The sequence below is a fragment of the Dermacentor albipictus genome, unplaced genomic scaffold (genome assembly GCF_038994185.2).
Source record: "Dermacentor albipictus isolate Rhodes 1998 colony unplaced genomic scaffold, USDA_Dalb.pri_finalv2 scaffold_23, whole genome shotgun sequence".
In the NCBI taxonomy this organism is placed as follows: domain Eukaryota; kingdom Metazoa; phylum Arthropoda; class Arachnida; order Ixodida; family Ixodidae; genus Dermacentor; species Dermacentor albipictus.
The window spans coordinates 1,763,701-1,776,998 of NW_027225577.1; the positions used below are offsets into that span (position 1 = coordinate 1,763,701).

Below are 13,298 nucleotides of genomic sequence, written 5' to 3' on the forward strand. Positions count from 1 at the left end.
AACCACCTTCTCCGCATTTCTCTTCATGCTTCGGCTGTACCCTCATCCTCTGCTTTCCTTTTCGCACTCTCTTCACTATCACCATCTCATTCTCAGCTGCGCTCCACTCGTTCATTATGCCCATTATGCAAACGCCGAGGTTCCGGTACAAGATTACATACAGTGTCTTCCATATCTGGCCGGTGGACTTCAAAAAATTCCTGTCCACAAACTACTCGTCTAATTGAGAGCAAACATCAATCACAGGCTAGCATATTGTAGTCTAAGTTGTTTGTGATGTATTTAAACATCGGTACTTGCCTGCATTTAGTAGAATGAAGCAGAAACTGCTTTCGGCTACGAGCACAGATTTTGCAGATGGGAGCCAAGCTGCCAATTCGACAGGTCGTGCCATCTGGTGGACGGCGAAGAAAACAACTTCTCGGCTCGGGGAATAGGAGAGAAACGCGCTTGCTTTGAAGATGCAGCACATGCAGTTCGTCTGCCACTCTTTTTTGCCACATTCATTTCGACGGGCAGACGAAATGCATCTGCTGCATCTTCGAAGCAAACGCGTTTCTATCCTATCCCCGAACTGAGAAGTTTTTTTCTCGCCGTCCGCCAGATGGCGCAACCTGTCAAGATCGACAGCTTCGCTCCTGTCTGCAAAATCTGTGCTCGTAGCCAAAAGCAATTTCTGCTTCGTTCTGCAAAATTCAGGCAAGTATCGATGTTTAAATACATCTCAAACAACTTAGACTACAATATGCTACCCTGTGAGCGATGTTTGCTTTCGATTAGATGAGTAGTTCGTGGACAGGAATTTTTTAAAGTCCACCGGCCTTATACAAAAGACGCTGTGTGTGTGTGTGTGTGTATACACACACACACACACACACACACAACCCTTTAGGTGGAGACACTTCTGGGCTTGCTTGCTAAACACGATCAATCAAAAAGGTAGCAACGGCGCGTGTCCGATGATGGCAGCCGGTAACCTATAGGCTGGACCACGCAACATCAGTTAGAAAACAGGCAAAAGCTGGCGCAGACAAGGAACGCGTGCATGACACAAGCAACCAGAGAACGGCGTCTGATGATGATGATAGTGATCTAAAGAAAGGAAAGACGCTTGATTCTGCAACCCGTGAGGAAGCACGGCGAAGCGTCGTCGGCGTCTGCACGCGGCGTCGCGGCGCCGTAGCTGCTCGATGCCGCCCGCCCCCCTACCCACACCCCACGCTCTCCCCTCACCACGGTGACCTACTTTCGCGCATCACTCATTTTGGATTTCCCGCAAAGCCCTTTTCATCGAGCGAGGAGGAAAGGGTGCTGGGGGAGCTTTTCCTCCTTTCTGGCTTGCGCGATCCGGCGCGGTGCTGCTTGAAAGTATTGCTGTCGCGTGCTGCGGAACGATTTCGAGATGATTTACATCGCACTCTGCGAAATTTACGCAATGTCAGTTCATATAAGGTCGTCAGGGAAGCCTTTCGGTGCATCGATAACTACAGTGCGCGGAAATATCTCTTGGGGGCGCAAACACGCGACGCGCATTACCAGCAGCGTTGTGTGTGTTGTGAACTATTTGGATATGTCGGTTTTAATTCAACGTAGAGAACCGGCGTCTCTGTTATTACCAGCATGAAATGGTAAATCTGCTCACCAAATCTGATCTGATCTAAATCTGACCGCCTGACGTAATGACTAAAAGGTAAGATCGCATGCTCGTGTACGGCCAACCTAAGGCAACGACGAAACATCTAAGCGGCAGGCGCTATCAAATATTTGTGATACACCAGCATCATTCTCACACATTTCAATTAAGTCTAGTAGGCTTGAGATCACTATATGTCTACGCTGGCCTTCCTGCATGAGGCCGATGGCGCTGCTCAACAGAGCGATCACTGTGATTGGTGAACCAGCACGATACATATGTAAGCTGCGCGCTTCAGCATTGCCTTTTTGGCCTGCATATAGTCATAGCATATAGTCATAATATATGAGAGGGATCGCATAAAAAGAATGCGATGCCTATTTTTGAGAAAAAAATTTCCGTAATACGTGTAAGTGCGTCGTAGAGAACGGAACGAACACAATCGAAAAAAAATTCAGTTATCCTCTTTCTAGAAAAAGCAAGAGAAAACGGGCTAACGCCGCAATACGACCTCGCATAGTCACGCCGCACAACGTTTACGAATATGTAACCGCTGATGCCGTATGCTTGGACCATGCGGTATATAGAACGAAGATATCTAATCTAGCACCTACCACTGCTTAGGATGCTTGCTCAGTTCGTAAACGTTTGCTGCGCAAGTACAATTCACACTGTAAGGTATGCTGCATGGTATTACAAACCAAAACTATTTTATTCGTGGGTGGAAACCTCATCTACTGAACCAAGTAGTCACACAATGTAATCAGCTAAGCACAAAGTCCAGCCATACCGACTTAAACCATGCCGCGAAAAAACCAATAAAAAGTTGCCTATCTTGAAGGTGCGTTGTTCTGCCGATAGGTATCCGCGCGCTGCCGTCACCGGGTCGATGGACACGCACCGTTGCTATCTGGTCGATCGCGTCGCGAGTGTCCTCACCTAAAGCGTAATCTTAACCCCGACGCGAGCCCGTTCCAGGGAACGGCCTCTCCAGAAGAGACCGTTCCACGCTCCTGCGCTTGCGGACTGGCTGCACCTGAACTGCGACCCGGCTGTACGCCAAGGGCCGCGCCACGTGCGTCACCTGCCTGCAAGAGGTGCGGGGACCCCGAGACTGGAGCACCTTCTCTGTGCCTGCCCATCCTTGGCACACGAACACTCCATATAGTGATCAGCACTTACAGACGCCACGGCCTTCCAGCGGCCACAGAGACTGACCTGTTCCCGGTGTGTCCCCGGCTCCCTGCGCTGCGAAGCCTGCTGGAGTTTATAAACTACGCTCCTGACACTGCCCAGGCGGCGCGGCCGAGCAGTGATCGTCAGCGCCTCTTGCGGCACCTTCCGTCAAAACTGACACTGACGGACCACGCTACTCAGGCTGCCCACGCGGATCTGCCAACGAGATCGCATGTTTATGCTTGTTGTGAAACGAACAAATGGCACAAGGTTTGCTGCGTAGTTTTAAACCAATCTCAAAATTAGACGGTCTGATATACCCTGCCATTCGTCATAAAGCGGAAAAGCTCTACGCTGCCGGGCGTGTTCACAGCGTGAAAGAAGTCGCCGGTGTGACTGTAATGGCGAAGTGTCACTCCCAGCAAGGCAAACATTGGCCAACCATTTGAGCTACCGTAGACAACGGTAGCTCAAATGGTGGGCCAAGAGCACCTACGCCTAATGCTTTAATACGCTCAGCCATGCCTGCACACTCACTTGAGCTGCTTGATCAAAGCATAATTGGCGCACGCTGTTTTGACACGCTTGCAAAGCCTCATTGGCCACAGATGATAGGCGCCATATCTTTTCGAATGATTAAAAGGCTCTTTTAAACAACTTGCACAAAAAATTGTATTAGTCTGCTATGTTCTGCCAAGCAACCGCAGTACTTGGTTTACAATTGCCGAGGCACCGGCACGACCTTGGGCCGCTCCGGCCGCTCGACTCGGGTGACCGTATCCGGCAACCTGAACCCAAGCAGAGCCGCGCAGCGTGAAGTGCTTAGCGGCTCACGCAAGCCGGAACACCTGCAGCCATCACGCAGTACGCTTCGTACAGGAAAATAAATAGCTCTAAAAGATATGAAGAATTTACAAAAATATTTAAGTCGGCTCCTTCTCGACTAAAAACTTTAGTCTACTGATTACAATACTATCTAGTGCGATCCTCCAGGAAGGAGGCGCGAGCACAAAATCACGGCCAGCCAGGAAATCTGTGGAGTCGGAGAGCAGGCAGCCCTGAGCGACCGTTAGCAGTACCGCCGTCCCCCCGCTTTCTTTCCTGGCAGTTTTCGATGTCTTGCACATTTGCCATCGTAAAACAGCGGTATGAGAACGTTTACCTGCGGGACGGTGGCGCACGTGGTTCAGAAGTTTAGAATTACACGCGGTCATAACGACAACACGTGCGCCAGCTGGATTCTACGCCGTAGACTGAAGTTGGATCAGTGCCAGAGTTGCGCTTTCGACGCTACAGGTGGCGCGGTCGTGGCCGGGAAACAACTTTTCGAGAGGCAGCATAGGCGTCTGTGCAGTGCGGGTCCTACGGGTCTTTACAAATGAAAACACTGTTGAACTCGTACGGGTCCCTGCCCTTTCGAGGAATCAAGGGAATGAGAAGGCGCACTAGGTAGCCCGAGGTCTAATCAACCGGGAGGTGTGCCCCTCAGACTCGTATTCCATGGATGAGGCACCGACGACATACCACGAGATAACAAACTACTACAAGCAAAAAAGGCGAATCTGCCCGCCTCCAAACGCAAGCCTCGATCCTGCGTCGAATCCAAACTAAGTCGTTTCTTAGCCCACAGTGGCTGGCCATAATTACCAACGGGCAATGGAACCCAATGTGTCAAAACTGCACAAATCGAACATTGGCTACCCAAAATCACATTCTTTGGGGGTGCGAGGGCTCACCGCCTCCCAGGTCGCTCCTGCCAGCTCCCTCACAACTGACGTGGGAGGAGAAGCTCAGAACGCGGGATCAAAAATTGGCTGAGGCTTAGCTTGGTTAAGCCTAGTCAGATGCGAAGCGTATTGGTGGCTAAACTTGGTAAGTAACTTGTCGCCGAGCCGCATACTGAGCACGTTGCTTGGCCAGACGTTCTTCCCGCTCTTCATCAGTCTCTGTAGCACGCCGCAACCTTCGCTTCCCATTCCAACGAGCAGCTCTGTCTCCAGGAGACATCTCACCTCGTGAGTGTCTAGCAGAGGCAAGCGCAGCTGCTTATATACCGCCGCGACGCCGCGAGCGACGGCGCGAGTTGGAGCCCCGTTTCTCCTCTGTCGTGACGTCACGGTGTCACGTGGTCAGCCTTGAAGGCGACGCCGCGAGCGACGGCGCGAGTTGGAGCCCCGTTTCTCCTCTGTCGTGACGTCACGGTGTCACGTGGTATAGCATGAGTACTCAAGGTCATTGTAGGCGACACCGCCGCGCCTGAGGAGCTGGGTTGAGCTCTAGTAATATGCTTCGCATAAAACTACAAAAAGCCCTCGTTGGCTGGGCCAAAAGGGTCGCTCCTCGTGAGGAGTCGTCCTAGGACTCGGGCCTGCCAGATCATAACTGAGCAGAATCTCAATAAAGTTGTAACCACCACCACCTCCACTGTCAGGAGCGGCCACATCCTCTCTCCTTCTCTATCTTCTTTCACTTTCCACGCCCTCTCCCCTGACGACGCTCCGCCGTGCTCCGTCAGTGCAGCGCGGTTGAGGTGTCCTCTGCTGAGAGACAGTTACTGCGCTGCACTTTACCCCAACCTTTCCTTCCCATCTTCAAGAATCTCCTTCCACGGGTTGCAGAATCAAGCGTCTTTCCTTTCTTTAGATCACTATCATCACAGCCGAGGCCGACGCTCCACGCAGGAACAGGGGCCCCCGGAGGTGCGCTCTAAAAACCGGCTGTGACGGTGGGCAACCGGCCAGGTGGCAACCCTATAACCATTTGAGTGTCGGCGCTAAAGACAAGGCTGACATAATAAAGCGTGAAATACGTCAATAATATAAGATGCGAAATCTGTGAATAATGAACATGGAAAATAGACATAATAGAGAGAATTAACATTTAACAATCGAATCATCTGAATTAGCATATGTGCGCGTCGCCTTGTCTTCTTTAGCGTCGACACCGGTTGACCAGTTTTTTTTCCTTATTTATTTATTTGAAGCGGTGCCGAGGCACTGGTCGTGAGTGTATGCGTTGTCTAACTTGCACGCGGAATGAGAAGGAGCGCTAGAACTGCACGTGAGCAGCTGCGCCACACCAGCACGCGCGGCACTTGGGAGCATGCGCGTCCACGCTTACAGAACGCGACATAGGGTTGCGTTGCATCTCAAATGCGCACTGCAGTTTTTTTTTTTTTTTTAAGCTCTGCCGAGGCGCTCCTGCTGAGTGCTTGCGTCGTCTAGCTTGCACGCGGAACTAGAAGGAGCGGCAACGCGACCGAGACGAGTGCGGCACCAGCAAGAAGCTAGGTGTTGCATTCCAGTGACCGGCGAGCGGGGTCGTCTAGCTGGAACGGCGGCCGTGGTAGCTACATCAGAACGCGGTCGGGCGTCCCCGGTTCCTGAGCATCAACGGAGCCCTTCGCATGGACCGAAGTCGGCGACGAAAGAATTCGAGCATTGACTTCGGAGGTTTAATTACACACGAGACGCGAAATTCCGTAAGTAGGCTTTCCCACGCATCTCTTCTGACCCCCTATCCAATTACGATGGCCGACCTGTTGAAGCTGGGGAACGCGTTCCGAAGTCTCGGGTGGTACGAGAAAACGATTGGGTGCGGAGATGGTGGCATCAGTCCACACACCAACGCTTTATTTCCAATTCGATTCTAGTAAGAAAGTCTGTCTGACATACCCTTAGACATTGCGTACGTAAAAAATTGCCGACGATTACGTTATTGTACTTCCTAATGCGAAATTTGTGCGCAGCTCTTCAGCTGTTTTGGCTTATCGATATATTTAGGCAAAAAAATTCGAGCATGACATTTTGTATTTACAGTTAAAGACAACTTTTTGTTCTTATTCACACATATTTCGGCCTTCTTCAAGAAACACTCCACTCCCCGTTCTTGATTGTCATGAAGGAAGCTTTGTGGTCGGAAATAGATGGATATATGCTCGACTTGCTGCACCAGTGCCTGGTTCGGCATAGCGCCTGGATTCTGGCGGCGACGGCGCTGGGCCTCTGCTCGGGAAGCTCGTTTAACAGCAGCGGCAGACGAAGGACTTGCACCAGTTGCCTCGCTCATGGCTCAGAAAGAACTGGCTGAGAATAAACTATTTATATAGGCAGATGGATTATATTATAATATAAACCGTCTGTGAACCTCGGACAATCCGTCTCGTGTGGAACATTTAGCACCAGCCGCCGCAAACGAAGCGTAGCTCAGCGCAACTGACGCCGCTGGCGAGTCAACTGAAGCTGGCTCTGCGTTTCGGCTTGGGAAGTGGTCCGTTGATACTAGAGTGTACAAGAATATTGTCTAGGGCACTCTAGCTGATACCGAGCCGGCGCTTCCGCAACCGGAGAACACCACGCGCTCTCGCGCGGCCGCCATCATGGAGGGGGAGGGGGGGGGGAGTACACGCAGTGGCGAACGACGGCGGCAATGCGTTTCGGCTTGGGCACCGAGCCGGCGCTCTCTGGAGGAGGAACGAAGAGAGCATGGCTCGCGCCGTGCGCGAAAGATGGCGCCAGGAGCGCGCGCGCGCTTAAGTCCTTAGCGCGCGCTAAAGCCCCCTAAACTTAGCGCGCTGGCCCAAAGCCACCTTTGGCTGGCCCCGGCTAAAGCCCCTACATCCACGCGCCCGCGGCGGTGGCGCGCGGATGGAGGGGCTTTAGCCCCGGCTACGGAGCTTATTACGGCGAGGCGCGACGACGACGCGAAACGCAGGAACGGGCGCCAAAGAGCTGCGCTCTAAAACAAACAAGTTCGGACGTGCTTTTACCGCGGTACCGTAGATGACGCTAGCTGACACCTATGCCTTCTAAACAACATTACGACTCCTTCGGCTGGTGAAAACAGAGTCAATATTTTGATAATGCATTAATACCCAACTGAAAAAACAACAACATAAGTTTCACCAATGCAAAAACTGTCATTCCCTTGATGGCACATGTGTGTTGTGCACATAGCCATTTCCGCCATGGGCGCACACCGTGGTGCACACAGCATCATTCTTTCCAATTCTATAGCCTGAGATCAACCATGGTGGTAGGGCCTGAGAGGTGTGGGGAAGTGCACTTGTGGTACTTTGCACATCATCTATTGAAGGCTAGCCTGCAAGCATCTTGGCAGGAACTGACTGATGTGCCAGAAAGGTGGATAGACAGGCCAGCGAGTACTCAGGTGAGTTGCCAAAGCAACAGGTACGCACATGTTCAACATTTTAAAAGGTTTATCTCAAACAGAAAGGTTGGTTTATACCTCCTGTAGATCTAACCAGTGAGCGCTTCGCGTTGCTGGTGCCAAGGTTTTCCAAAAATGTAATGTCAACAATACAGATCGAGACAAAAAATTCGCAGTTTCGCCCAAAATGCAAAGCATAGGTTGCGATAGCAAATTATTAGACAGCTGTTCGAAGTAAGGATAGTAGTTTTATCAGCAGTATAAACTCGTAAACATTAACTTAATAACTTCACCAACAAGCATCGTGTCACATGCGCACAGAAAAACAAACACATCTTACTCGATGACCACGGACTCATCGTCAAAATGCTGGCATAAGGAAGAGCAGCAGCAGCAGTGAGCAAACTGACCTTCATGCTGCCTTTCGCTTTAACGCGAACCAAGCAGCTAGAACACAGTGCACACGAAGTTATCAATCCTCAGTGCACCTAAGACTTTGTACTCATTGCAGATTGCTTTCAAGATAAGGCCAGCGCAGCCATGTTAAGCTATGCCATACATAGTCGCTGCCAGAGTAGAAACTATAAAGTATTGTCTATACTATATTCAAATGGTTGTCAGCTGCACAAGGCTGTTTATTTATTCATCCTAGCTTAGATATATTTAAAAACAAGCTTGTTTTTGTAGCTGGTTGAAATAATGCTGAACATCTAATGCAGGCTTAGTATCTGCCCTTCAAACACCAGAAAAAAAGGAAACTGATCTACGAAGAATCTCGCAGCATCCAACTGAGCACTTTCGATAGAGTCAAGTTGAGGGCACTTCAGATCCTCACACCTCAGGGGCACATGCTTTGCCTCTTTGTGCTTTACATTGGCTCACATTACAGTCCTGCCCCTATATGGAACTGCGTACAAAAAGCAATTAAGGCCCCCAAACAATAATGGCACCTTAACTTTCAACATCTCTTCTCGAGTAGGTGGCCTGCTGTCAGACTCTCAGTTGTGGCTGTAGCTCAAAATGTAGCCTAAAGTGCAACAGTTGCATCCACAGCTTTCTTTGGCAAGCTGCCTCCACTAATTTTTCTTATTTCTTTATGCTTCCCTTTGTATACTGCGCAAGCCTTCTGTGAGAATGAAACAAACTGTACACATTTAGCAGTGGCATAGCCAGAAACTTTTTTGCAGGGCGGCAACTCACTTGACAGAGGAGGGGGAGGAAAGTGGGGGGGGGGAGCAAGTGCCTTGTGCATAGCCTCCTGGCTATGCCATTGATTGTAACCTCATAGAGTAGCCTCCAATATGTTTTGTTTCCTAGTTATTAGACTAATTTGGTGATTAACTGAGTTTTTAACTTTATTACCATAATGGCAATATATTGCTTACAGAACACATTTGAGAATATTACTTTCAGTTTGTTACAGTGCACTACTTCTCACATAGCTCTTTTTTTTTTCATATTTAAAAAGAAGGCTGCTGTGGTGCACAAGTGGCAGGCTGTGGCAGTCTTTAAATGTTTTGCAGTTTTCTTAAAGAGCTGAACAAACAGCAACACATCATTAATGACAGAAAACACTGTTTTCTAATGTGCTCTGCAAATCTTGTATGCTAGCATTATGGTTATAAAGTTAATAATTAAAGTTTATTAATTAATCAATACAAATTACTCAATAAAAAAAATACATACAGCTGGTTTCATCCACTGGGAAGGCTTCACTTTTTTTTTAAAGCTTGTTCAATGTTAGCTGAGACACTTAATATATCCTACTGTCCTACCAGGGGTTCCAAACCAGAAAAAAGCCACATAAGGCAGGGCTCCCTGTGGGCCACATGGCAACATTCACAAGTGAAAGGCGACGATAAAACACATGTCCAACACAGAAAATTAAAGAAACTTGGGCAGTTAGTGCAGGGTCGCAATGGAGAATGAACAAATGAAAAAAAAAAGTGCTGGTCCTGTTTCATTCTTGGAGCTTTCCATTATAAGCAGCTGGAAGCCATAATAAAGCAATATCAGGCAAACTTCAGGGTGGTCTAATTTTGCTTCTGCTAAATACAAGGTAAAAGTGAACTTATGGCCTACAAACGTGCAACAAATAAGGAGACCAATGTTATAGTAATCTGAGGACTTGTGAAAGATTGCTTCAAACTAAAGGTAACCTGCCCAAGTAGTTAACATCCTCTGGCTAGTGTTTTAGACATTTAAAGGTACACCAGCTATTCATAGGGTAAAACTCAAAATTGAATCCTAGGCAAACCAGTTCTGCAGATATCCACATGGTCTGCAGGAAGATTTATGAAAGGGAAAATTGCCATCCACGTGACAGCAGCACAGAGCTGCAGTAAACCCATACAAGTGTCCCAGAGGAAAGCTATGAAGCAATAAAAAAAAGCAGTAAATTAAAAAAAAAAACACGAAGCTTTCTTTTGAGAAACCCAAGTGCCTGTTCTTTGTAGCCTTCTGCTACTGCGAGATGCATGACACTTTTTCCCTTTCATGAATCTTATACCAGACGTTGTGAATATCTGCCAAACTGATTTGCCAAGGGTTAACTTTTGAGCTTTAACATATGAGTAGGAAAGGCGCTGGCTGAAGGCATTACTGGCGCAACACATATCATAAGAGCACGTGCAACTGTACTTGGAAAGAGTAGCGACTAGCGCTCAAGCACAGAAAGTACATGATTATTTTATTCATTTGTTTATTTATAGATACTGCAATCGCCAAAGGTAATTTTAGCAGGGTGATACAAGAAAGCCATGCATCAATGGCAAGTGTGCCTTAAAAAAACGGGCTCATGACATGAAACTTGCAGTGGTTACGTATCACAGTGGAACATTGTGGTGTACACACACACAGTAAACTGTTCACACTACTGAGAGAAAATTAGACTAATTATGAAACAGAAATCAAGGTTTTTTTTGTCTCATGAGACTCAGAAGCAAGACTCACCCATTAGTGGCAGCTTCAGGCTTTTTCTGTTCAGTTTTCTTGCTTTCGGCTTTCTTCTCATCAAACTTTTTCTCTTCTACCTTTTTCTCGGAAAAGGTTTGCGAGGAGACCCGAGTCAAGGCAGGTACTCGCTTGGCTTTTCTTTCTTCTTGTCTGCAAAACGCCAGAATGTAAGGACACCTTTCTCATTTTTTTCTTTCCCACTGAATTTAGTGCTACAGCATGTGTCAATGAAAACAATGCACATACACATGCTGACCCTAAAATTTAAAGAATAAAAGTCCAAGCCAGAAAACAGTAAAATTTTATGAAAAATACTAAACATAAATTAGCCTTATTACTCAAGATTTTCACTGCTTCTTTTCAAAATTCTGTAAACTTAATTCTGTGGGAGTGCTATCTATGAATAGACACTCTGATAGGCACAGCTCAAATGATTTGCACCACAGAAATATTTTAAATTTATTCATGAAATATTAATATGAACAACAGCTGAATTAGAAGTTGCCGGTTATTCACTGGATCTACCGAATGGGTGGTTATTCAGGGACGTTTGAATAATCGAGTGGATGTGGAAGGTCAGGCTCTGCAAGAAAGTCGGTCAGAGGCTGTGAACATTAATTTGAAATCAGTTTTTCACTATAATGGAAAAGAAAAAGAAAAAATCCTGAAATTACTGATGACATTATGACAATCACAAACAAGCATAAAAATCTGACATTTTACAACAAAATAGTAAAAGTTGGCAGGTATTCACATGGTAGTGATTCTCATCAGCAATCTGCACCAACTTTTTAAATGTCTATAAGCAGCAATTTAAAGGGACTCTGTCTTTAAATACTAATACAGTTTAGGTTAATTAAGTATATTTTAAGACTCCTTTCATTCATTTAAGGTTAATAGGTTGACTTATTAGAAAACAAAATGAAGATCAAAGTTCCATTCGTTTAGAATTTCGTGCCGAAGCGCCAGCAGCAGTATGTCAGTGTGATATCACAGATTTCGAAGCACTTTTTCAAATTAGGCATTGTTATGGCTCAGTAAAAGTTCTTGAAACTTGCCAGTTCAGTCTTTGGCTCCTTCAGAATACATGTAGTCTGCCTCTACAGATAAATTAACTAGGCCAAAGCAGACATCAAAATTCATGGCATCATGTTGAACTCATGTGGAAACTCCACGAAAACATCACCACCCGTCTGTCATTTTTTTGTATTTTCTGGCTAACCAGACTGTCACAGAGTGGCTTTTCTGGTGTTGTAGGAGGGTAACTTACTAATGTAGCTAAAAACTTTTTCACTTTAACATTCCTGCAAAGAAAAGTGTGATTTTCTCTTTACTTGAAGCATCCTGAATCGTATGGCCATATGATAGAAAGCTGCAACTTTCCATGTATCACAACATACAGTAGCGGTTGGTTAAAAAAAGAATGCTTGACTTGCATAACCAGGTGTGAAAGAAATATTCATTAGACAGTAAAATATACAGATTCCACACACTTTGAGAATCGATGGAAGCGAAGCTTCTTGTGCTGTTCACGTTGATCGGTAATAATTAGCTGTGATGTTGATGGTGCACGTTTAATTTCTTCAACTTTTAGTCCAACACAAGAGTGTCGAGTTGATGTTAAATGTTACCTTGAGTGCACTACTACTGCTAATCCGCATAGTAGTGCTAACACACAGGGGGAGGTGTTTGCTTGAGGCGTTGTTGTGCACCATACTTCATAACCTCTCAGAGGATTGAGCACTGTCACTGCCTCACATGGCACGTCGCATTGGGGCAGAAGTGTTAAACTTTAATTGAATTATGGGGCTATACATGTCAAAACTACAATCGAATTATGAGGCACACTGTAATGGTGGATTCCAGATTAATTTTGACACTGTGGTGCTCTCTAATGTGTTCCTAAATCTAAGTGCACAAACGTTTTTTATTTCTCCCCCATCGAAACGTGGCTGCCACAGTCAGGATTAAACCCATTACCTCGAGCAGCGCCAAAGCCACAAAACAACCGCGGTGGGCACAGAAGTGTTGATTTGACGTGCAACCACTTCCATAGTGTCGCCTAGGTCTTACTGTGTGCTTTACTGCGGCCCTGCTTCTGCATGCCCTGCGTAAGTTGTCCACTTAACAAATCTGCATGGTGCTTATTTTTCAGAAACAGCAGAAACATACCGTACCTTGAACTTAAATTTATACTGTTTGTCCGCAACTGCTGTCATGTCTATAGTAATAGCGTCTCCTTGCCCTTTACACATAACCTTTTCCCAATCTCCCCTCTCCCCCCTGCTTGCATGGGAACTGCGAGTGAAGGGCGGCAAGGCTGCTACTCACTCGTCTTGCAGCTGTGCCTGTTCTACCCAGGCTG

At 47.0% G+C, this 13,298-nt stretch overlaps 1 protein-coding gene across 3 annotated transcripts in view; it reads right to left on the bottom strand.

Moving 5' to 3' along the window:
- The window catches only part of LOC139052443 (tudor domain-containing protein 7B-like), a 101,108-nt gene that overhangs the window by 12,864 nt on the left and 74,946 nt on the right, over positions 1 to 13,298 (bottom strand). For all 3 annotated transcript variants that reach the window (XM_070529546.1, XM_070529548.1, XM_070529547.1), the window contains one exon: positions 10,931 to 11,083. In XM_070529546.1, coding sequence (XP_070385647.1) covers positions 10,931 to 11,083 — 153 coding nt within the window. The remainder of the gene's footprint in view (positions 1 to 10,930; positions 11,084 to 13,298) is intronic.